Source organism: Chrysemys picta, chromosome 19 (assembly GCF_011386835.1).
Source record: "Chrysemys picta bellii isolate R12L10 chromosome 19, ASM1138683v2, whole genome shotgun sequence".
NCBI classification, from domain to species: Eukaryota; Metazoa; Chordata; order Testudines; family Emydidae; genus Chrysemys; species Chrysemys picta.
Window position 1 is genome coordinate 17,755,710 of NC_088809.1, and position 26,513 is coordinate 17,782,222.

At 42.8% G+C, this 26,513-nt stretch overlaps 1 protein-coding gene and 1 long non-coding RNA gene across 7 annotated transcripts in view; both read right to left on the reverse strand.

Annotated features, from left to right (window-relative positions):
• The window catches only part of RABEP1 (rabaptin, RAB GTPase binding effector protein 1), a 75,561-nt gene extending 63,338 nt beyond the window's left edge, over positions 1-12,223 (reverse strand). For 3 of the 6 annotated variants that reach the window (XM_065573342.1, XM_005284414.5, XM_065573341.1), the window contains exon 1: positions 12,037-12,203. In XM_065573342.1, the coding sequence (XP_065429414.1) occupies positions 12,037-12,070 (34 nt within the window). In that variant the 5' untranslated portion in view covers positions 12,071-12,203. Of the gene's footprint in view, positions 1-12,036 lie in introns of all 6 variants that reach the window. The other 3 variants (XM_005284412.5, XM_065573340.1, XM_005284413.4) reach the window with 2 other exon arrangements.
• Positions 12,224-15,370: 3,147 nt separating this feature from the next.
• LOC135976620 (uncharacterized) lies at positions 15,371-26,285 on the reverse strand. The gene is made up of 3 exons (XR_010593906.1): positions 26,113-26,285; positions 25,089-25,180; positions 15,371-15,998 (listed from the first exon to the last, which is right to left on the reverse strand). It is a non-coding gene; the product is annotated as an uncharacterized LOC135976620 (long non-coding RNA).
• Between the last annotated feature and the right edge of the window lie 228 nt (positions 26,286-26,513).

Sequence of the window (26,513 nt, forward strand, 5' to 3'; positions counted from 1 at the left end):
ACAGGGGACAAATAACAATCTGGCAAGAAAGTGAGGTGACAGGCTAAGACACGAGAAAGAAGGAGAAAGAAGATTGGAGTCAACATTTGGGAAGAATGCAGGGCAGTTGCCTCCCCCTCCCTTACATATCTGTAATAACGTAAAACACGAGCAGTTAAACCAAACTGGCATCTCCCCCGGGCATTTACATTTTTTTTGACACAGCAGTCATGAAATCAACAACAGGATGCAAATCAATTTACAGGTGTGCAGCTGCCAGATGTTATTACCTCAGGATAACTACTCAGTGGATATACAACTTAATAAAATGGTCTGGGAAACTCATCTGGCAAATGCAGGTGCATAGACTCCATGATGATGATGAGTGCAGTATAAGAACCTATGTAGAATAATATATATCTTCCTGCAAGTTTTCTACATTTGATAAGAATCAGGATGAAGTCCCATGTCCTACTATTCTGAACAGTCAAGAGGAGGAAAATTCTCCTCTGACTAGGGAAATTTTATTTATTCAGATTTTTACTGCATGCTTATATGCTAAGCACATGTATTTTTAAAACAAATATTGAAAACAAAGCTCTCAAGACCTTTCCAACCCTAGCAGACTCCCTTACAACCATGATTTATGAAATCCTTAATGGCCTCTATCATAATGAAGACGGGTTTAGGGTGTGTCTTTCTGGGAGAAACCTGTGAACACAGCTAAGTCCTGTACCATGGAGCAAATGCCAAAGCTCAGATCCACCCGACGCTTTTTGTACCAATATAGTTAAACTGGTGCACTCCTTTAGCATGGCCACAGTTATACTGGTATAAAGGTGCTTATTAGAAAAAACTTATTTCCACAGATGTAAACCATACCAATAGAAGCACCTTTTAGTCCAGTATAACTGTCTCCACACTAAGGTGTTACATCAATTTAGCTATATATTTTTAAACAGATATAATTAAATTGGTACAAAATTATGTGTAGACCAGCCCCAAGAATATCCTACCACCAGCCCCTTCCCTGGGTATATCAGGAGAATGTTTACTTAAGTGACTCCGATGATCATAACTTTCGCAGCATCAGGGGACTCTAAGTACCCAAGGAACCTAGTCGTTGAGTGTTTATCTTGAGTTTCATCTGGAAATCAACTGGCAGCCAAAGCAAAATCACAGAGCAGATGTAATATGCTCACAGTGAAAAACCCCATGAAAGCCAGCCCCCACATTCTGCACTGATTCAACACATAGCCCCATGTACAGCACAATGCAGAAATCTAAAACTTTTTTTTTTAAATTGACAATTTAATATACCTCCCCTGAACATTAATTTAAACATGTACTCACCTAACTAATAACTAGCTTTACAAAGTTACTAAAGAGAACATACATTATACCATATAAGATGCTAGATAATCAGATCACTTAAGCTGACTATGCCAAATTTATCCCTGGTTTTACTCTATTTATTTCAACATAGTAAGACCACAGTTAAATTTGACCCATTTTTTACAAAGCTACTGCTTGATAAATTAATGTATAAAAAAAACAAAATACCACACTGCTAGTTCAGGGCCTCATCCAAAACTCTTTGAAGTTAATGGGAGTTTTTTGGCTGAGTTCAATGGGCCTTAGGCAATTTTTTTTTAAAACTCAGATACAGTTTAGTTAGTATAACAAATATAGGATTGTTTAACATAATTACATATTACTGTTGCGAGACTGCAATTTTCCAGCTTTCTTATTTTATGGATAAAGTGATATAGAAAATACAAATGCCAACTGATGTTTTATTTTTATGCTCTGTGGTCAATTCCAAAGTATTGTTTCCTACTTTTTTTCTTTTTTTTTTTTAATTACTGAATTCTTAAGCTACCAGTGTGCGTATGATTTTGCTATGGCACACATAAACAGGCCACATAAGATTTCTAAGGTGACAGTGTTTCTCTTAATGATTTCCACCTATACAAATAATACAAATTTACCCTATCAAAACTTGAGTTGGGAAAAATAGTTATAGATGGAAATATTTCAGTCAAAATTGAAGTGAAAGCTAGTTAATTGATTTGGAAAGAATGACTTTTGTTGTTGTTGTAATTTTACATATTCTCAGCTCTCTTTTGCCACCACAATAGGTAGTATCTTAACACTTGTTAAAAAGGTCAGCAAACGCAGGAAACATACAAGGAAGGGCATCATCATCATCCCTAAGATGGTCTGTTCAGACCACCTTCTAAAAAGTACACCTCTACCCCGATATAACGCTGTCCTTGGGAGCCAAAAAAAATCTTACTGAGTTATAGGTGAAATCGCTTATATCGAACTTGCTTTGATCCACCGGAGCGCGCAGCCCCGCCCCCCGGAGCGCTGCTTTACCGCGTTATATCCAAATTCGTGTTATATCGGGTTGTGTTATATTGGGGTAGTGGTGTATCTGTAAAATGGCTATAAATCACCAAAGCTGATCAGCTCAAAATTTTCTTTTCCCCTTTCACCCATAAACTATTAAAACTTTCTTCTACTGAATACCATACATTAAAGTGGCTCCACCGTCTTTCAACAATTTATTTTGTTTCTCTCTTTGCCTTATTTATACTTATGCACCATTCTGCTTTTTCACTTATTCCCCCTCTGCAATGAGGTGTGTACTAATTACCAATACTGTATGCTTTCTTAAGACAGTTTGTTTAGCATTTCTCATGCATAATTTAAGTTTTCACAAACATGGCATCACACAGAGATGAGACTGCTCTGTCTACTACTATTTGACATGACAAAAAAAAAAAAACCCAAACCCCATAACTTTTGAAGTTAAGAAAAGCTCCTACAATTTAGTTGTCAGTGTTATTGATCCAGCACTGAAAAATAAAATTCGGTGTGTCCACAGAACAAGAGGAGCATAAGCAGCCGAGCAAGATTCCCGCACCCTGTCCTAACAATTTGCCGAAGTAAGCATTGCCTCAATTTACGGATTAAAAAACTGAAGTAGGGATATTAGTGACTTGCTCAAAATCAACAAAGAATTCAGAGTTCAGATTAGGAGTTCCAGTCTGTGTGCTCAGACCACCATCCCTCTCCCATTCTAACAGGTGGTTTTCTATGTGAAATGTTTATTAGAACACAGACAGTCTACCAAATTATTTAATATGGGATACCAAACAACTATCAGGTGCTAGTGTCTTTTGGTCAATCCCTAAGATTGAAATTTAAGCCCTAGGAGTGAAAGACTTCATATATCCCCTGAGCTATCCAGTCTTGAACCTCTCCCAACTTACATCTTAAATAACTTTGTCCCAACGAAATCCTGAAAAGTTATTACAAAAAGAAATTACTGATCATGAATGCCAACCTTACTATATGCATGGGACTGGACTGCAGTCAAACGTCAGGGAAATACTGTAATCTGTATTGATAAAAACAGTCCTGAAGACATATGAAGCAGGGGAACTGGAAAGCCAACAAGTGACCTTACCATCAGTGAGAGAGGAAAATGATGTGAAGAAACTGTAGGGAGATGATAGTAGAGCCTGTCAATTTTTTTCATTAAGAATTTGAGAGACCTTACACAGAGAGGCAGGAGGCAATCAAAAGTAGCAAATAAACAGCTGAGAACCAATGAAGCTAGAGAAGCAGGGCTGTTTGGCAACATTAAAAAAAAATGTGCAGCAGAGGAAGTTTGTGTGGTCATGGGATTTTATCCCAAGGAACAGGAATGGAGAAGCAGAAATTGAGGTTTGGACTCAGGGGTGCGAATAGCAGTGAGAGATGCACTGTAACTCCCCCATGTAGATGATGCGGGTGAGAACTAAAAGGTTCCTACTTATTAACGTAGTCCTCTTCAAACAGGGCTACACTAAAGCCTATGTCAGGGACAAAGCTGGATTTTGAGGAGTCCAGCATAAGCGGCAGCGCACAGAAGACAGTGGGAAAAGACAATAAGAGTCAGAGTATTGTTCAAAAGAGAAGATTGGGGCTGGAAGTGGCTGGACAAGGAGAGAAGCTGTGAAGATGTGACCCACCTTATGTAGATGGCAAACTTTTTGGAGAAGGAAGCAGGCCTTAATGATGCTTGTGAAATTACTATGCAAACTAGCAACACCATACAAATGTAGATAATAAATGTGGCACTTCATGTATATTTTCTGTATATACTGATCAACAGTAGACTTCAGTTTCCAGGGCTGACAAGAATTAAAAAAACCGCTACCTCGATATAACGCCACCCGATATAACACGAATTTGGATTCACGGTAAAGCAGTGCTCCGGGGGCGGGCACTCCGGTGGATCAAAGCAAGTTCAATATAACGCAGTTTCACCTATAACACGGTAAGATTTTTTGGCTCCCAAGAACAGCGTTATATCGAGGTAGAGGTGTATATGTTTTAAAGGTGAAGTAATATATACTTTTTCTTTTTTAATTAACTGAAAGACATAATTAAGAACTGAATGTGCATAGTTTGTTGGTTCTTCTTTTGACATCAAAATCAATGAAGAAACAGGTTTCCAAGGACTCAATTCTGCTTCCAGTCATAATTCACCATCATGCTTTACTGACCATACCAAGACTAAGGTTATATGACACATATGCTGTTTATACAAAGAGAAACTTGCAGAGACTAGTACTATTAGCTCAGTAGCCATTATTTCAGGTACTCAAGGCAGTTCTCTAATTGTGTTTCATAATTCTTGTTCACAGAAATACTAGACCTTTGGATTCCAAGATACGATCCTTAAATATAGACTTCAGGATTTATAGTGTCTGTTCTTTCAACTTTATCTTAGACTGATTAAAAGACTGCATACTACTACTCAAGTTCTGCTTGTCAATGCTATCAGCCTTATGCTGGAGGATTTCAGTAACTGTAAAATCAAATACAATTTTGTTATAAAATTGTAACATTAGTTTTCTTGATTCATATTATTCTATTAAAAAAACCCTAATGTAGTTCAAATAATTAAAACCATTATTGTAACTTAAGAATTCACTTACTGTTTTTAAAAACATATTCCAAAGCAAATAAATAAATACATACATACATACAGGAAACCATCACCTAGGCAGGCAGAAGAGACAGAATAAGCCTGCGTGTTTGTTTTAAATTTTCCACTATTTACAATAGCACCTTAGAAGTTTAAAAATAAGATGCCTTTCGGCAGCAAATCTGGGTTTTGGCTATATAAAAACTTCAATTCCACACTGGTAGGGTAAGGTGGTAAAATTTGCACTGTTGCTACCCATACTGTACCTTTCCGGTGAATCCACTGTAGTCTATGGGTATGTCCGCAGAGCCAAAACAGTGTCTCCCCTCCCCACTCACCCCAAAACCCTCACACCACAGCAGTGAGTCTCAGAGCCCAGTCAACTGACTTGGGCTTGCGCTAAGGTGATAAAATAGCAGTATAGATGTCCGGGCTCAGGCTAGAGCCCAGGCTCTGAGACCCACCTCACCGCATTTCAGAGCCCGGACTTCAGCCCAAGTCACATCTACATAGGTATTTTTAAGCTCCAGAGTGCAAACCCCATGAGCCCAAATAAGTTGACCCAGGCTCTGAGACTTGTTGCCACATTTTGTTTTTGCTGTACAGACATACCCTACAAATTAAAAAACCTATTAGTTTCCAGAAGCAGGTTTTCTTTATTGGCAATGAAGCATTAGGTTTAAAATCAGATGTGGACTGAGGACACTCTCATTGAGGTTAGAGACTCAGGTTTAGGTGCTCAATAGGTTGACCATGTTCAATTAGATAAGTTGATACTTTGTGAGAAAAATACTCACAATACAAAAAAACTGGTATACAAACAGAATTACCCTGTATGCTCATTACTGTACATACCTTATTCCTACAAGAAAAAGACTAGAAGCCAAATCATCCCCTTTGCAAGCGGAGGGGATTAATCTGGAAGATCCTGAAAGGTGCCAAGAAAGAGGTCAGTAATGGCACTTCTGCAGCAACATCTTTCACCTTCTTCTCATGCCACAGAAGCCATTCTGACTGGTCTTTCATAGGGATCTGGTTCTGTGGGTAGAAGGATGTGGAGGCTGGCTGCTCTCCACAGTTCTGTACCTTCCTCCAATTCCATTGTGAATCAGTTAGATCATTCTGATTCTGTCAATATTACTTACCCACTTTCTCCCTTTGTGCTGAGAATCTACCCCCACCTGATGGGGAAAGGACCAGCATCTTGGGACACCAGAGTACCTACTAAAGCTGTGCTGCTGTCAGAGGTAGTTAGGGAAGGGGTAGCCAGGAAGCAGTATAGAAGAACATCTGTATTTAGAAGTTTTCTAAGTGTAAAAGAGAGATTCAATCTATGTGGTGGGTCAATGCATATTGTATTTTGCCTTCAGGCCACCAGACAAGCTAATCATCAAGAATTTAAAGAACAGGGTCACACTGTTCTTTACAAATGTTACAAAGAAAGATAGGTTTGCCTAAGAATTCTAGAGCTGGCAATATGCATATTCAGGGTGTTTACTTCTCTTCAAAGAGCAATAGAGTCCCTTTTAGCAGCTAAACACAAAGCCTATATACTGCATTGATCAAAGAAGTGTACAGCTATTAAAAGACACATGCACTTTAGAACTTTTTATGTTATTATGCAAAAAATACACTTGATCACTTCAGTCTAAGACTTTTTTTCAAGAAAATCCCAATCATTTGGAAATTACTGTCCAACAAAAGAAAAAGGTTTAAATCTGACACGGTTGTTCTGTTATCTCTATAACTCAGAATTATTCTTTAGAATCCAAACTCAGGCTCCTGTCCTCTATCCCATTTGAGCAACACCCAAGTGTCAGTGCTAATCTCACCTCTCATTTTTAAAAGGTTGGTTTCTAGCTCTTTTCCTTTAAGTAACAGCCTTGAAAATGTAACTGATTATTAGGGCTTAAAGTATGGCACTGATTTTTCCATGGGTTATTCAGAGATCCCCACATAGAATGACTTATGTCCAGCCTTTGGGATCTGTGGAAGTTATAGCCACAAGTTTCTAATTTTTTTGTGGCGGTCCCAAATTGGTTTGTCAGTGTGGGGGACAGCACTGCTACTGATGGTAGTAACGTCACTACAGCAAGATCTCTCACAACCTACATCCTGCAGTTGAGCAGGTTCCTCTAATGAGAGCCAATGTAATCAGTCTGGCCACAAGGAAAGAGACAGTGTATCTAGCGGATTAAGCACAGAAGCAAGTGATTCCTGCATTCTAACCCTGGCTGCTGAAATTACAATTGCAGTCAGTCATACTGAATGGAAAGTTTTCCCTTATCAGGGAATACTATCAACAGAAGCAGTCTGATTGAGAAACATCAATTTCATTTGCTACCATACTTTATTTTTAAGTTCAAGGCATGTATATAAATCATTAAAACACTAACATTAAGCAGTCTTAAAGGGGATTCCTATGTATCAATATTCTATATAATAGTACTTTCTTCAAAGCATCTTACAGACATGAATATTGTTAGAGCCTAAGTAGTCAAACAGAAAAAAAGCTATTTCTGAATGTTTTGTTTAGTGACTGGTAGCCTGCTTTTCAGAGGTGATCAGCACCCACCACTGAATGAAGTCAAAATGAGTGCTGGATGCTCAAACAAATAAACCAACAAGGTATTGATTTATTATCATTCCTGTCACACAGTTCATCAGTCTATACAGCAGTACAGACATTCATTAATACTTCAAAATACCCTGACCAAGAAAAAACAAGAAAAACACAAACCTACCTGTAGAGCAGGTTCAAATCATTAACTAAAGACGCAGCTGACAGCACACTGCACAAAGCAACACTGGCAGCCAATTTAGCCTTTTTGTGATTGCTATCACATGGAAACTTTATTAGCCTGCACAAAAGAATTAAAGAGGTAATTCAACTTCTCTGCCAAGCCAAATTACAAAGAGCAGAGATTTGACATCCATTCTTTTCTTATTTATCCTTTTCTTCTAGCTATTCAACTTGTCTTCTTCTTGGACCTGTTTCTTTATGAGTTTAGAGAATAATGTGGGATAAATAAACTACTCATATGTTGCCCCTAAATACAGTTTTTAAAATGCAGTTTCCAAGAGAGTCTTTAGACTTTTCTGAACACCACGACACGAATGTCTTTCTTTTGTATGTACAAAAGATGTAAAACAGTCGCTTGCAAAGATTACTACTAAGGATCAAAAGCTGGGAATTTTCCCTGAAGGGAAAAAAAAATAAACTTCTCCTGTATCTTCACATACACCAACAAAGTATTAAGCTATCTTAGACCAATAAAGTTTATGACAGTCCTTCCGAGCAGCACATTCAATGTAAGTAACTGAATAAAATACTAAATAATTCCTTCCTACAACATTTTTCCTCATGTTCAAAAATAATGGAGAAGTTGTACATGACTCATCTTTCAGTGGACAATTTAAAAATAAAACAGGCAAGTTGTTGAAACCAACAGCATAGAAATCAGAGTGGAGAAAATATAGGGAATGATCCTTCTGTTGCTGAAGAATGAAGAGGGAGAGCAGGCCTGTTTTCCAGCTCTGACTACTACAGTATGAAAACAAAGCAATCACTTCTAGGATCTATCCATCTAGCCACAGCTTTTTCTTACAAGTGCTTAGTTACCTGTCCTCATCTTCCAGCAGCTGGAGAAAAACAGAGGAGACAAGTTTGCATCTCTTAAGAGTGAGCACTGATCAAACTATCAAATCACCAAAGCTTCATACACCTTTATTGTCACCACAGATTAATATTGCTCACAAGCAACAAAACAACAGTAGGTACAGTGACTGACACAACACTGCCTTTCCCCATACAGAAGGAGCAAGCATTTGCACAGTGCATGGGTCTGCTGCACAGCCCCAACAGGCTACTCTGAAAAAGCAAAATCAGCAATCATAACAACAAGTTGATAGATCTTATAATAAAAGGAAAGACTTAAGAGAAACACTGCTGCTGTTCATCCCCAGAGAATACACAGTGAAACCTGTACTAACAGCCGCCTCTAACTGAAAATATCCCTAGTCTTCAACCACTTAAAAAAATCCCCATTAATTTTATATATAATTTTACACACACACACACACACTTTTATTATGTAACAGATTTTTGAAAGGGCCCTTTACAGGTTTCAATGTAAACTGTTTTTCTTGATTATTTGTACCCTAACATTCTCACATTCTTCATATCTACCCATTTTCACAAGCACTCCTAGGACAGCAACTTGACTGCGGAAAACGTAGCCCACCTCACACAACTCAAGAACAGATAAAATAATCTTGCCACACAACTCCACCTGAATAGGTAAACACCCACACCCACCCCTCAAGGACAAAAATCCTGAAGTATGTCATTCACCTTGAAGAGGGGAAAAATGCAAATACCCTCATTCCTATATACATATCTTCCTCCAGAGTCTGCCACATTACTTAAACTTTGACCAGGTAAACTGACCCACCCCTCCCCACAGGATAAAGTCCTTCTTGCATAAGCAGACCCCTACCCCTACCCTCAGTAAAATATAATCCCCTAGATACACATCACCATAAATTGGTAGTTACCCTCTTCTGTGAAAATCCTTGCACAGGTTAAGTGCCCTGCTGCCAAGATAAGTGGCTCCCTATGGTGTCTATCCATCCATGTCCCATAAATCCCACCAAATATCCACCCTTCAGAACAATGTCCACAGTCTTTTATTCCTCCCCCATAACCCTCCTGTCCAGTTCTGATAACCAACCTCAAGATAGCCATCTCCATACAGGGTCTCTCCCATCCCACGCCACGCTTTTCCTGCACAGAAAGACAGTACTACTACCTCCAAGTATTTCCCTGAAACGTCTGTCACTCCCCCTCCCAAACCAGACACATAACCCACTCCGTGTAAATTTCCAGGCAAAGTCTATCACAAATTCCCAATTCTTCCTGTTCCCACGTCCAGGTAAATACTGCCCTGTCCACAGGATAAGATTCTCCCTGCAGTAAGTGTCACTCCCCACCAGGAAATGCCTGCCCAAGTAACCTGCTTCCCACCTTTGCCCCTCCATATAACACAAGAACTAGGGATCACCCAATGGAAACTAATAGGCAGCAGGTTTAAAATAAACATGAAGAAGTACTTCACACAGCACAGTGTCAACCTGTGGAACTCGTTGCAATGGGATGTTGTGAAGGCCAAGAGTTTAACTGGGTTCAAAAAGGAAGTTGACCAGTTCACAGAGAATCGGCTTTATCAACAGTTATTAGCCAAGATGGTCAGGGATGCAACCTCACGCTCTGGGTGCCCTTAAACTTCCAACTTCCAGAAGCTGGGACTGGATGAAACAGGATGGATCACTCGAAACTGCCATTCTGTTCACACCCACTGAAGCACCTGGCATAGGCCACCATCAGAGACAACATACTGCGCTAGGATGACCATTGGCCTGACCCAGTATGGTCGTTCTTACGTTCCTACACAGTTGGTCATCTACACATACACCATCCCCCTGCCCATGTAAATGCCCCACACAGAATAAGCATCATCCTGCAGGGTCCGTGATTACCTAGGCAGGAGTTCCTGATTGTTAAACAACCCTTTGCTGGACAAGCATCGTCCTGCGGTATACTGTCACTCCCCCTATGCACTCGTGCCCTGGTAAGCGTCTCCCCATTCACAAGGTAAGCATCTCCCTGCAAGACCTGGCACCTCCTATCCCCATGTCCAGGTACATATTACTCTTACCTCACGCACAAGTATGCAGGTGACAGTGGCTCACCTCTTCATCAGAATAAACATCCTCCATACACAGCCCTGCCCAGAATAAATATCTCCATGCACAGCTTGTCACACTCCCCTCGCCCAGGTAAATGTTCTCCCCTCTGGACTAGCTCTCTCAGAGCCTGTCGCTTCTGACACCCCAAGGAAATGCCCCCTCCCTGCACTAGCATCTCCCCAGGACCGGTCACTCCCCATCCCAGGGAAATGCCCCCACACACACACTAGCCTATCACCCCCCATCCCCTGCACTAGTATCTCCCCAAGGCCTGTCATTTCCCCCCCCCCCCCATGCCAAGTAAATGTCCCCTCCCCTACACTAGCATCTTCCTGGGACCTGTCACCCCCCATCCCGGGAAATGCCCCCCCTGCACTAGCATCTCCCCAGGGCCCATCATTCACAGCCCCCCCCATGCCAAGTAAATGCCCCCTCCCCTGCACTAGCATCTCCCTGAGACCTGTCACCCCCCCATCTGAGAAATGCCCTCCCCCCGCACTAGCCTGTCACTCTCCCCCCCCCCCCCGAGCATCTCCCCGGGGCCTATCACTCCCCCTCCCCTGCACTAGCATCTCCCTGAGACCTATCACCCGCCCATCTGAGAAATGCCCTCCCCCCGCACTAGCCTGTCACTCCCCCCCCCCCCTCCCCAGCATCTCCCCGGGGCCTATCACTCCCCCTCCCCTGCACTAGCATCTCCCTAGGACCTGTCACCCCCCATCCCGGGAAACGCCCCCCCTCCCCACACTAGCATCTCCCCAAGATCTGTCACCCCCCATCCCGGGAAACGCCCCCCCTCCCCACACTAGCATCTCCCCAAGATCTGTCACCCCCCCATCCCGGGAAACACCCCCCCTCCCTGCACTAGCATCTCCCTGGGACCTGTCACCCCCCATCTGGGAAATGCCCCCCCCCGCACTAGCCTGTCACTCCCTCCCCCCCCAGCATCTCCCCGGGGCCTGTCACTCCCCCTCCCCTGCACTAGCATCTCCCCGGGATCTGTCCCGGGACACCCCCCCCCTCCCCGCACTAGCATCTCCCTAGGACCTGCCACCCCCAATCCCGGGAAACGCCCCCCCCTCCCCGCACTAGCCTGTCACTCCCCCCCCCCCAGCATCTCCCCGGGGCCTGTCACTCCCCCTCCCCGCACCAGCATCTCCCCAGGGCCTGTCACTCGAGCGCTGACACACACCCCCGCCGCTCGGCCCCGGCCCCCGCTCTCCACGCCCCCTTGGCCGGTGCGGCTCCCCAGGCGAGCCCGGGGCTCCGCAGGCCGCGCCCGCCCCGCCTCGGTAGCGCGGCCGCCCGAGAGGTTCCTGTACCGTCTGCGTGCGGCGCAGCCCCGGGCTGGGCCATGGCTCCGCCGGCGTCCCCCGCTCCCCTCAGGCAGCGGCGCTGGGGCTGAAACCGCTACGCCAGGAGCCGCTGCGAAAGACGGGAGCTGCCGGGCTGGGCCTCCGCCTCCTCCGCCTCATCCTGACAGCGGGCAGGGGGCGGGCGGAGCGGCGCGCAGGCGCCGGGAGCTGACCCGGGAGACCACGGGACCCGCGCGGGGCCGGGCCGGGCCGGGGCGGCAGGCCGAGGCCGGGCGGCGGGGAGAGGGGGGAGAGAGGGAGGGGCACGTGCCCCCCGGGATCAAGTGGAGGAAGGGCCCCTGGGGAAGAACGAAAGCAGGAGGGGGAGCTGGGGCAGCTGCTGGAGTGGAGCTGAGACCATCAGGCTGTGGGGCCCTTGCCTAATTCTGTGACCATCAGTAATATTGTGGGGTCCCAGCTCCTGGTCTGTGGCCTCACCTGATGGGCCGCGGGTGAGGAAGCCTCTCCACTGAGCCCATTCCACAGCGTCCTACGCTTGGCCACATGCATTCAGGGTTGTTCTTGGCCCCATTCTCCTGAAGTATCAGGTGTTGGGTTACTTCAAGGAGACTCCAGGATTTGATAGACGGATGGCCTGATCCTGTGCCCTGTACTTCACCTGCCAACTTTCCACTAGCTTTTGCCTTTCTCATTCATTTGTTATGTAGGATTCTCACTTTGTCAAGCAACAAAATTAAAATAAACCCAAACATTTAAACATGTACTAATATGAAGTGGGCAGTAGCCCACGAAAGCTTATGCTCTAATAAATTTGTTAGTCTCTAAGGTGCCACAAGTACTCCTGTTCTTTTTGTGGTCTCACTAGGGAATCAAGTGTCTGGGATTTATTTTAAATCCAAAATGGAGTCACCATATAAATCCCCGTTACTCCTTTAAAACTTGCCCTAGACACCCCGGGCCAAATTACGGCTAGCATAAGTGGGCACAACTCAAAAGGGTTCTGCCAAAAGGATTGCCTTTACATTAGACTTCATTGCAGTCCCATCAATTACACCCATGCTGAATTTGGCCTACATACTTGATGCATCGACTTTGGCAAGCCATGTCCTGCCAATAAAGTGACCGAAAAATTAATTGAATTTCAAAATCCTAAAGAGTAGGAACACCCACATAGATCCCACAGCTGTGGACTGAGGACACGGGAGACACTGAGCGGGAAACCATATGAAGGTCCTGAACTGCAGACGAAGGTGAATACTACAGCTTACTGTATTCAGCGAATTATGGCAACCACAAAAAATATGTAGAGGAGGAGAAGGAAAACACATTCTAAATGCTAGGAAGTTATTTTAAAAGACTATTTTGATCAAACAGAACAAAGTAACCTATTCTATAGTATGACACAAGGTCTGGTGCTCAGAGGACATGGATTGGGACTATATAACTTCATTTATTTTCTGCATCTGCACATTAACATATTTTAGACTATACACTGCCGAGAGTGGGTTATTCCACATATATGTATACCGGCCACTAATCCTGCTTCATAAACAGATGTGAAAATATACCTACTGAAACCACCCATCCCTTTGGCAACCTACTCCTTCCTCACCTTTAGCAACTCTTTCTTCCCACAGGAGGTTTTGTCCCAGAATGCTTCTTTCTGCCCTTTCTCTCCCATTTGACCCTAAGCTCCTTTCACCTTACCTCATTGAAGGCAGGAGAATGCAGCCTGCACAAATAGAGCCGTATTTTCAAAATTGCTCAGCTGTTGTTTAGGCACCTAAATAAAAGGCCAGATTTTACAAGTATTCGACACAGTGAGCACTGAGTTCTTTTGACAATCTGGACCTGATTGTGGGTGCTGAGCACTTGAAAATTTGGTCTCACATATCTCAAGGTAGGCACCCAAAAATGGCATAATTCCCATTGACTTTATTGGTGTAAGCTCAGACTCTTAAGGAATCACGCACTGCTGCAAACAGAAATTCAGATGATCTCCAGCTTGTATCCTTATCTATCTTCAGGTCCTTAATAAGGGATGAGTGTAAACCCTCCCTCCCTCCAACCATCCAGATCATCAAAACACCTAGTGGGTCTTATGACATTCCAAAAATCTACATCAAAGCTCAAAAACAGTGCTTGTATATTAAAGGGTTTAATACTGTAGCTGGGAGAAGAGGAAGGACTGAAACTTTGTTTTTCTTGTTCTCCTGTCTAGAACTTGACTAACTTTATAAGTAAGTTTCATACTTGAGCTTTGTTGTCTGCTTTTGGAGGGTGATAGGACCTGTCAGATGTAAAGATTTACACAGTATATAATAGCAATGTCTTGGAATTTAGAACAATCGGATCACTCCCCCTGTTCCTTCCCAAATGTCCCATTTAATTATGATAATTTGCAGTTCTATTGCACTGAGGATCTCAAAGGGTTTTACAAACATGAATCGGCTAAGTCTTACAAGAGCTCTGTGAGGTAGGTAAATATTAATAGCAGGCTGAAGATATGAAAACAGGCCCAGAGTGATTCAGTGGCAGAACCAGGAGTAGAGCTCGAGTCCTGAGGCCCAATCCTACACTTTTAGTTCTAGACAACACTACCAATATTAATGAACCAATCAGATTGCTGCAGGAGGTCATTGACTATTTCCACCACTCAAGAAGATAAGATGAAGGTTCCCACAAAATTAATCACTGTCTGGCAGATTTTCATGGCAGAAACTGCAGTTTTGCCAAACCTGTTTAGCTTCAGAGCCTAACATTGATATTTCAGCATCCATAGAACATGCAGTAGACACAGGATAAATGAAGACATGGTTGACTTGAAAAAGTGCACTCTGTAAATTAGTACAGATTAGAGATGAGGCTAACACCTCAGACCCTCCCGGCCTGAAATTTGACCTAACCAAAAATATTAGTTTGCAGCTATTGGTGAAACAATAGTGACATCCAGTGACTAGCTAAGCTAAACCAAAGTGTGTAGTCCCTGTGGATGTCTACAGGCAAGGCTCAGATTGGAGGGAAGGAAGGAAAGGAGTTTAGAAAAGTCATTCACACAGCGATGTCTCTCAGAGGTGTGAAAAATCCGCACCCCTGAGCAATGCAGTTAAGCCGACCTACCTCTCAGTGTAGACAGTGCTAGGTTGATGGAAGAATTCTTCCATCAACCTAGCTATCACCTCTTGGGGAGGTGGATTATCTACATGTAGATAGTGTCTATACTGCAGTGCTGCAACTGTGCCACTGTAGCATTTTCAGTGTAGACAAGCTCTAAGACAGAGAAGTGGGATATTCTTTTGGCTCTATAGAGAAATAAAAGCATAAATAAAAAGCAGAATAATTTTTTAATATTTTTATTTCTTTATTCTTTGATAGGTACAGGCACCCCTCATAGATGTGCTGTGTGCGCAAAACAGAATGACATTTCAAATCACAAACTAGAGTAGTCATCCAGACATACAAGGTGAAGTCCCTAACTGGTTTAAATTAATGTAGCTTCACTGATTTCAATGCAGATAGGCTGATTTATGCCAGCTGAGAATCTAGCCTACACATAGCATCAAAACTCACATCAAAAAGAGCTCCCGAAGCCAGTATTTATTATCATTTAACATTTTTATAGCCGTAGTGCCTATAAGGCACCATTGTTGGATTCTATTATGCTAGGCACTGTACAAATATAGAATCAATGACAGTTCCTGCCTCTTTGATAAAGGAACACCCACAGCTTAGTTCATCCCATCTCAGAGAAAGGCTGAGTTACAAGATTTTGCAATCTGCCTGCAGGTTCAACAAACTTGGATTCTGTTGCACCAAGGGGGAAGTAAATTCCAGAGTTGAGGTCCTCCCTTGAGAATGTTGTGCTCCCAGATACCAGATGAACAAATCCAAAGCATGTCATCTCATGCATCTCAGATGATTTCATGTGTAACTTGTCAAAGATCCAGATGACAATCTCTTTCACTGGACTAACCACAAATAAAAGAGATGCTGTCATGTTTTATCTTTACACATATGAAACAAGGAAAAGACTTATACCCTGAACATATAGGGGAGAAGGCATCACGGAGGAGGAGCTACGCATCCTCAACTCGAAATGAAGCCAAAGGGAGCATTCAAAGAAGGCACTCAGCAGCTTAAATTCTGTCAAGTAGCAGTTAATGGAGTTCTCTCATGTCCGGAAGGCGAGGACATGAGAGACTGAGGAAAGGAACAGCACAGAAGTTTGTGCTAGTACCTTAACTGAATATTTCTAGACTTTAGATCTTAGATCTGAACTAGCCAATATTTTACCTTTCAAATGTCATTTTTTAACCATAATTCAGAATTTCCTGACTTTCAAACATTTGTTTCCTCAATAACTACAATGTTCTAATAATGTGGTAAATTAATGGTCTATTTACAACATTAGGACTGAATCTTGCAAAAATTTAGTCATCTGAGTAACTTTGCTCATCAAAATTGTTTGGTCATTGAAATTGATTGTGTGAGTAAAGTTACACATATGTGAGTGTTTGCAGGATTGGGACCTTAACTCTCTCTTCTACACAAAATGTTATTTGGGAATTTAGATTGGTCTAAGCTTTGCCATGCAGGGATTGGTTAAAATTTCCAAATCATCAACTCTTTCCTGCAAAAAATGTTAGGAATTCAGTATTGAACAATTACATTACTTGCAACTGTAACTTCTTAGAGAACCCTAGAATATTTTATGTCGTTAAAATCTTTTCCAAGAGCAATTGAAAAATTATGTTATTTCCTCCTTATTGTTTAAAGGGTTCCATGTGGTACAATTCTTTGATTATATGGAAAGCAGATGAAGCCAAAAATGACATTTGGCAGGCAAAAATCTAGGCTGCTTGCATTGGCTCCAAATCTAGATACGCTCATATTTATGATCTCATTTGAAAGCTGTGTATATTAAGATTCTAAAGCTCTTTTAGTTCCCATGGGGTTACTTCATTGGACACTCTGATGTACCATGTATCTAAACAATTTTTCTTGTTGCAAAATAACCACAGAATCAGAAACTCAATATGGGCCCATAACAAAGTACACATTAGTAACATACGCTTTTGGCTAACCTGGTACAACAACATTTAGTTAGAATCCTAACTTTAAAGAGACTAAAAAATAACAGTACCCCTCTAATATAGGTATGTATTTATATTCCTCAGTTTAAAGGTTGGGAAACTGAGGCACCGAGCAAGGCAAAGTGACCTACTCAGGGTAGGTGTACTGAATTAGACACAGAGTAAGTAACAGAACCTCAGAGTTCCAACTCCGGAATAGTGCCCTCTGACCATTATATACATTCTCTCATTAAAAAAACTAACGTGATCATTGAGGTTATTGGCAGTGGGTTAAGTTTTGAGGATGCGTATACAAGATGGATATTTTGCAATCAGAGACACTGAGTAAACTGGAAGATTTGATACATATTACATGCAGTAGTATCTTTCAAAACAATAGATCATATTAGCTGAAGTTTCCAGTGCATTCATTTCCCTAGTGTAATTTAGGGTGACCAGATAGCATATGTAAAAATCAGGATGGAGGGGTGGGGGTAATAGGTGCCTATAAAAGAGAAAGCCCCCAATATCGGGACTGTACCTATAAAATCGGGACATCTGGTCACCCTAGTGGATCTTGTTCTAGACCCAATGCTACCGCCCTTGTTCATGTGAACAGTCAATTAATATCAGTGAGATTACTCATGTAAGGATTACAGGATTAAGCCCTTTATTTGTGGCAAATTTTCAGATCTAATCTCCCTATGAGGCACATGCAGATCAGATATCCTGTTAATTCTAGTGCTAACAATGCCCACTTGCCAAGAGGAAGAGGGAGTATTGCAAGCACCATGAAATCTGGTGTCCCAAGTGTGTTGTATTAAACTGTGTAGCCAGTAGACTTTCATTTTAAGACTATGAAGGCTTTTGTTTTGGAGGGTTGATAGTTTTTTGTTAATCCATGCAATGATAACTCCCACAACTGACAAGGGATAGCTTAAGCCAGAGGTGGTCAAACCACGGCTTGCAAGCCACATGTGGCTCTTTTATAATTAAAGTGCGGCTCGCGGAGCCCCCTAGGTTCCCCCCCTCCATTCTTCACTGAGTGGGGGAAGCTCGGGGTTTCAGCCATGCAGCGGGGTGGAGGGGTTAGGAATTTCTGCCAGTGGGGAGAAGGGGTCTTGGGGCTTCAGCCCTGCGAGAGGTGCCTGCTGGGGCACCGGACTTCAACAGGAGCGGGGCAGAAGCTCCGAGCCTCGGCAGGCACCTCCCACAAGCGCCTTTCCTGAGTGCTCCTAAGGTTTGTCTACCTACCTCTTTATTTTCCTGGAGTCTGTTCTCTGTGCCTACGTCTCTCAGACACACTCACACAAAATATCTTGTATTTCAATAGCACCTTCCATCTGAGGAAGAGCTTCACAAACATAATTGGACTAAACCCCCCAATACTCCCTGTGAGGCAAGTATTATTTCAGTTATATAGACTGGGAAACCGAGGCACAGAGAGAGATAAAGTGACTTGCCCAAAGTTACACAGAAAGTCAGTGGCAGAGATGGAAACAGAATCCAGATCTCCTGACTCCCAATTGTGTGTTTTTGCCATAAAACCATCTTTCCCCCCTTTGCTTATTTATTACAGCTTCAAATAGCTTCAAACCTCCCTTGAAAAATGCACAATGGCAAACATACATTGTAAAATTAATACTCGGCTACAAAGTACAAAGATTAAAATGACTCATATTTTATATAACATCAGCGCATGCAGGAAATGTTTAAAACTGGGACACTCTTGACTTTGTGCTACATTCTCCCCAATAAAGCAACACTAAGAAGCACTGTTTCTCCATTGACACTAGGAAAGATTTCACATGTTTTAGCCTCTTTCAGATTTCCTCCTCCAGAGATATTGCAATCTGTCCTATATTTACATGCAGACTTAATGTCACTCAGACCATTTATATGCCACCTCCACTGCTCTTGTTACTATGGAGAAGATTGATAAACAACCAGTTAGCAAATAAAATATTTCAGGAGGAATGTGAAAACCACTACCTAGGGAATTTTCACGTACTGCGCAGTGATAACATTTTATTCAGCATTTGTTGTAACATAGCAGAGCCTCTCTCACTGCGGCATCAGCCACATGCTGTGTAGTCAAAACATGTTCTTCCCACAGGACTTAAACTTAGACGTGTAACTGTATCTTACCCTGGTGGAATCAATATAGTTCTCATAGAGGAGAATTCTTACTTTAAAAGTAATTTAGCTGGAGTGGAATGCAAAGAGCACCCTCAAGTGTCTAAGCAGAGTAACTGCAGAAAATATCAGAGGCATGATTTATTGCTACATACTAAGGTGTAAAAAGAACAGGAGTACTTGTGGCACCTTAGAGATTAACAAATTTATTAGAGCATAAGCTTTCGTGGGCTACTGCCCACTTCTCTGATATACTAAGGTGTCTCATTGCATTTCACAGCCAAGATAGCCTATGAAGATGCAAGTAAGATATGTAAGCTACAACATATTGTAGAGATAACACTTGTAGATAAGACAGGGTGGGAGTGAAGAATGACACAGTGACCACATTTCAGTAAGAATTACTGAACATTGAGACAATTTGGAGGCGCAGGGAGTAAAATCAGATTGGTTTTTATGAGACCTCACCAATGCCGACCAGAGGGGAATGATCAAGTCCCTCGATCTGCTGGCAATGCTCCTACTTATACAGCCCAAAATGCCATTAGCCTTCCTGGCAACAAGGGCACACTGTTGACTCATATCCAGCTTCTCATCCACAATAACCCCTAGGTCCTTTTCTGCAGAACTACCTAGCCACTCAGTCCCTAGTCCATAGCAGTGCATGGGATTCTTCTGTCCTAAGTGCAGGACTCTGCACTTGTCCTTGTTGAACCTCATCAGATTTCTTTTGGCCCAACCCTATAATTTGTCTAAATCCCTCTGTATCCTATCCCTACCCTCCAGCGTATCTACCACTCCTCCCAGTTTAGTGTCATCTGTAAACTTGCTGAGGGTGCAATCCATGACATCCTCTAGATCATTAATGAAGATATTGAACAAAACCAACCCTCAAGAAAGGAAAAGAATAGGAAGAAGAGTTTGCACAGAGTTCTGCAATATGTTTATGATTGGGTGAGAAGAACGAAGTTATAGGAGAACTCGGAATGTATGACATTGAGAAAAGGGCAAAAATCTGCAGAAAGGACCAAAAAAAAAAGATGGTGAAATAAGTTTGGGAAGCCTCTGCAGAGAAGTGAACCCAAACGGGTGTCTGAGAGAAGGATACACCTTCCTGTTGCCAACAGATATGCAAAGCGCTGGTAAAATGCTAGTTGGATACAGAACCATAAATGCTTGGTGGATAACCAATGGGGTTATTATTAATCAAAGACAGAGTGTTCCACTTCAGCACAATGTTCAAACTAAAAGAGCACAAACGTATTCTGCCTAGAACCAGACATATGATGGGCTGGCATAAATTATAAATGCTGTAATCCAAGACAGCTCTTCTCTTTGTTGTGTTCAGCATTCCCCAGGAATGTTTACGCGTGTGTTCCTTCTTATTCTCTTTACAATGGACTTGCAAAGCAGAACGCAGCTCTTTGATTAATGCTAAGGAATGCTGTGCCCTGTGGCTGCAGTACCCAGATGTAGTGGTGAGAGCACTGAAAATGTAGGAAACCTTTAATCTCCTGTGGAACTTGGTTAAATTGTCTGAATTGAGCATATAGTCCTTCCTCTTCAGATATATCAGTTATATTAAGTCTGTGGGCCAGACCCTCATTTGTGCCGCTGCTACGCCAAACACAGCTGAGGTGGGGCAAACGTGGATTTATGCCACACACAGTTTTCCCCAGTCACATCTCCAATGCATCCCCCATTTCAGCAACAGAGAAATAGATAGTACAGTATAGCTATGGTGAGTAAGAGACAGAACGAACATAGCTTGAATTCCATACCCAGGCTGGAATCTGTGGCACTGGGTAGCTGAGATCAGGATTTGAGTTTACCCAAGGAGGAGAGATTAGATACTGGCTGTTAGTTGGCAAGATTGCTCATGTAGCACGTACTCAATAAAATAAACTACACAGAACTAGTTATATCTGCTCTAGATGGCAAAGGGCTGAATCAATTCTGCTCTGATTCAAACCAAGCATTTTAGGTATTTCAAACCTTAGACAAAAAGCACTAAACCAATCCCATCCAGGATAAGAATACACACTAGTAGAAAGGGAAACTGTGCCTACAATTTTATATGAGTGATAGGGGAATGATTTTGTAAATGACTTTTTGGGAAACATGCTCTGTGCTGGAGAGGCCATATTTACCAGTTATACACATTGGCATGGTTGGCAGGATAGATGCAAACCAGGCAGGGGCTTAGAAATTGTTTGGGTTGGAAAAATATATAATCACTTTGAAATCTATGGGGCTGAATTGAAAAGGCTGGCCTGGGGCATCTGAGAGGCACTCAGCATCAGTATTCAGGGTGGTGGAAGAAAAAGGAATCCATTAAGGCCAAAGGTGCTTGAAGAGGTGCATCCAAAGTCTCATAGAAGAGCTCACTCTGCTGATGGAAGACTTAGGTTCTGAGAGGGAGAATGTGGGTAAGCAGTATTGCTGGAGAAACTGTGTCCAGAAGGTACAGAAGGATCACAAAGAATCAAGACAGCTGAGAAGAAGGATGATCCTGTGGTTAAGGCATTAGCATGGGAATCAGGAAATTTGGGACAGCTTTTTTGGCATTGACACTGACTTCCTGTGTGACCTTGGACATGTCACTTAACAAAATATCTGTGCCTCAGTTTCCCCACCCTGTAAACAGGGTGAGTAACATTTTCCCTAATTCACAGGGTGTCACTCAAATAAAATGGCAATGAGTTCTGTGGAAAAGCCTATACATACATAAACTCCCTGTGAATCTGGGGAAAGAAGTGGAAAGTAAAGAAAACTTTCAAAATAAATGTATGTTCTCAACATACGGTCTGAACATTTAAATATATACATTGAGGTATTGCAATGATCTGCACAGGAAATGCAAGAGGGAAGTTCCTTGACTACAGTGAAGTATCAATATTATTCTCACTGAGTTAACAGCAAGAGGTACTATTTTTCTTTTAACTGAGCTCATGGAAGGATACAAACCCACTTGTTCTTATTTTGCTGCTCAATTTCCCCCTACAAACTACACACAGAGGTTTAAAGTAGGTGGGTCTCGTGGAGTTACATGCCATCCAAAAAATCTTTGACTATGAACTATCAATGTGATGCGGCTGTGAAAAAGGCAAATGCAATCCTAAGGTGTATTAGGTGAAGCATTTCCAGTAGAGATAGAGAAGTGTTAATACCATTGTACAAGGCACTGGTAAGACGTCATTTGGAATATTGTGTACAGCTCAGGTCACCTAAGATCAAGAAAGATGAATTTAAAATGGAACAGGTGCAGAGAGGAGCTACTAGGATGGAGGGCCTATCTTATGAGAGAAGACTGAAAGAGCTTGGCTTGTTTAGTCTAGCAAAAAGAAGGCTGACAGGGGATACGATGCTCTCAATAAATACCTGGGAGGGGGGTAAATACCAGGGAGGATGAAGAGCTATTTAAGCTAAAGGATAATGTTGGCACAAAAATAAATGGGTATAAACTGTCCCTGAACAAATTCAGACTGGAAATTAGAAGAAAGTTTCTAACCAACAGAGGGTGAGGTTCTGGAACAGCCTCCCAAAGGTATCATTTGAAAACTCATGATTTGCTGATCATTATTGTCCCAGTAAAATGTGTGGCAACATTGTATGTAAAGATATAAGATTCCACTGTATAATATTGTTCCAACATGTTGTGGAGGACAGTCACAAACAAGTTCCACAGAGACAAAAGGCTAGCCAATGCCTCAGCCAAGTGTCAATGAGATCAAATGGACCACCACCTGGTTAAGTGGCCCCTCTTTGGCAGGAGACAGGGTGTAGGCAAAAAAAATCTACATTTTGATAAAGAAGCAGCTTCAGGTTCCTGGCCACGCAGACTTTCTGTCTCCTGAACATCAGCTGAAGATGATTCTTGTGCAAGAGAAAGGGCTATAAGAGAAGAGGGCAGATGCCCCAAATCATTTCTCCCTTGCTCTCTACCCATAGTATCAACATCTGAAGAACAAAGGAAGCAGTATTGGGTGGGGAAGGGAGGGAGATCCTGACAGAGAGGTTCAGCCAATAAGACTGCAGGAACTTGTGATGAGAGAAACTTTTGCTTTGTATTCGTTTAGCTTGATAGGTGTTACTTGTGTTTCACCTTTTATTTCTTTGTAACCAGTTCTGACTTATATGCCTCATTACTTGTACACTTAAAATCTATCTTTCTGTTGTTAATAAATTTGTTTTGTTATCTAAACCAGTGTGTTTGGATTGAAGTGTTTGGGAAATTCCATTTGGGATAACAAGATTTGTGAATATCATTTTCTATTAATAAATGACAGACCATGTCTATGTCCAGAAGGGTGTTGGGCAGTACAAGATGCATATTTCCGTGGGAAAATCTGGTACTGGGAGTTTGCTGGTGTTGCCCTGCAGTGTAATTCATGAGTGGCTGGTTCTAGCACTCAGACAGTAGAGCAGGGAGTGATTTACATGGTGGAACTGTGTGTGGGCAGCAGGGCCGGCTCTGGCTTTTTTGCTGCCCCAGGCAAAAAAGCCGCCGGCCACCCCCCCCCCCTGCGGGGGGGGGGGGGGGGGAGGGTGGCCAGAGCCCCGGGGGGAGGGCGGTGAGCCCCGGCAGGGGCTACGTTCACCCCCCAGCGGCCGGGGGGAGGGCGGCCGGAGCCCTGGGAGGAGGGCGGCGAGTCCCAGCCGGGGCTCGGCTCTCCCCCCGGTGGCCAGAGCGCAGGGGGCAGGGCGGCGAGAGGCTGGGGCTCGCGCTCTCCCCCCGGCGGCCGGGGTAAGGGCGCCGGGGGGAGGGCGGCCAGAGCGCCGGGGGGAGGGCAGCGAGCCCGGCCGTGGCCCCGCTCTCCCCGGGGGGCGGAGCGCCGCGCCGCCCCCCCTCCAGGTGCCGCCCCAAGCACTAGCTTGGTGGGCTGGTGCCTGGAGCTGGCCCTGGTGGGCAGACCAAGAGTGGTTGCTCTCACAGCAAAGCAGTGTAACAGACACCCTAGCTTGGAGAATTAAGGGGACACAGCTGTCCATCAGTCCAGATTGTACTGTGGGTAATGTCACTATATATATTATATATATATTCTCATAGCAAAGTGACTGACCCAGTATTATTTTATCAACTACAATTGGTTAATAACATAGTAAAAGCATCCTGATCGGTTAATAATTACATCACACAATGTTTTCATATCATGTGCTGCAAAGAACTACAGGAGACACATTAAAAAGCCACTTGCAGCTCGGCAGCCTCAGTCTGACTATCACTGGTCTAGTGGTTAGGTCACTAACTTATAACTGAGGAGACCTGGGTCTCACTTCTAGCCTTAGTTTACCCCCTAACTCTCACCACTTCTTTTTGGTATCCACTCTTCTTATATCTAGTATTAAGAACATCCCTCTGTCCCTTCAAATTTAGCATTTATACATGGAGGTAAATAGGTGTTCTATAATCTTTTCTTTTGTAATTAATGAAATTCCATCACTGGACAATGAGCCAAGCACTGTTTAAAGGTAACTTTAAAGACGACCATCCCCAAAGTAAAATAATAGGGCTATGCCCTTTTTTGCGCTGGATATAAAAGGCTTGAAGTGTGTTGTTTGGGGTTTTTTTTTCCCTCTCTCTTCCCTCCCCCTCCACTCCTCCCCGCCTCCCGCTCCCGTTCCTGGTTTTTACCTTTAGAAATGTCAGGAATTTCAAGTTGAGGCTTCAGGGGTTTGTTTTGCTAGATGACTTGCTGCTGACTGAGCTCTTTCACAGGTCCCACTTCAAGGGGCAAGAGTTTTGGATCTTTAACAGAGATCTTTTTCTTCAACTGTTTCTCAGGTGTTTGAGTTAGAGAAGTTAATAAGAACATTCTGAATAAAAATTACTTCCCCATCTTGACTAACCTTGTTTCACTGGCATCATATTTCTGATGACATCATCTTCTTAGTTCTCCTAATGTCAATAAAGTCTCATAGGGTGGGCAAAATTTAAATTTCTAATGTCAAAAAAAATTTTTTTTTAAATCAAACAAAAGCCTCTTTCAGGCCTTCCTTATACATAAAGATACATACATGCACCCTGCCCCCACACACAAAAAATCCAAAGAACCCACTAACCCCTTTCTTTCTTTGGCAGGCCACCCTCACGTCCTGTAATACAACTGGTTTGGTAGGTAAGATGCTAGAAATCCTGCCAATTTCACTCTTTTTAAAAAGTTCTCCAGTTTGTACTAAGTACTGGGCAACAATCATTTGAATAGTGACTAGTGCAGATAGGGTGACCAGACGTCCCGATTATAGGGACAGTCCCGATATTAGAGGCTTTTTCTTATATAGAAGCCTATTACCCCCCACCCCCATCCCGATTTTTCACACTTCCTGTTTGGTCACCCTAGGTGCAGAGCTCATGACTTGCTAGGGGTCTGATTCTCCTCTCGCTTACTGTTGGTGTTTTTACATCAATGTAACTCCACCGTCTGGTTTCTCTGGGCCTAAGTGGCAGTCTACAAGATTTCCAGCCTCATGTTGCAAAGATGAACTTAACTATCGGTGCTAGTAGGTACTAAATTTTATTTTATTTTGATGACTAAAGAACAATTCAGTCCCAGGGTTCTGGGAATAGATGGTTACTGCCAAACCACAATAAATTCTTTGTGTGAAACTCATGGAATAGTAACATAGCAATGGAGGGTGTATCTGTGTCTTTTACTCCCTCTGAATAAACTCTCAGAATCCTCGGATGGATTTCATGAAATTTGTAAAGAAACAGGCTTTTAATTTCTCTAAATAAGGAAGGGACAGAGGAACTCAGCAAAACAGAGGATTTTGTATTATGCTCCTGTTTGGGATTTATGCAAGCCAAATTCCCTACCTGTCCTCAAACAATGCTCTATTAAATGGGAGGCACACTTGAGAGAGTTCACATTACCTTTTTGCTGCGAGTTGATGGAATTTATCTGCTTTCATGGAGTAAGTGTAAGTAGAACCTAACTACTGGCACTGGGCTCCAGCTGTGAATTTTGAATCTGGATTAGAATTTCCCAAAGTTCAAAGAGGCTTGGAACTGATGTTCTGGTTCAGGCCCATCTTTACTGAAAACACCTAAGTGCAATCAAGAAAAGAAATTAGGGGCCATCTTTTCATGTGTTAAAAATATCATGTGACAACTGCCCTGCTTCCCACACATTAAGCCCCTAAACTCCCTAGTGAGGTAGATACTCTTAATCACATGAGAAAACCAAGCCATAGAGAAGTGAAGGCCTACATTTTCACAAATGATCTCCAGCCTTGGTTGCTTTGATTTTGGGATACCCAACTTGAGACATCTAA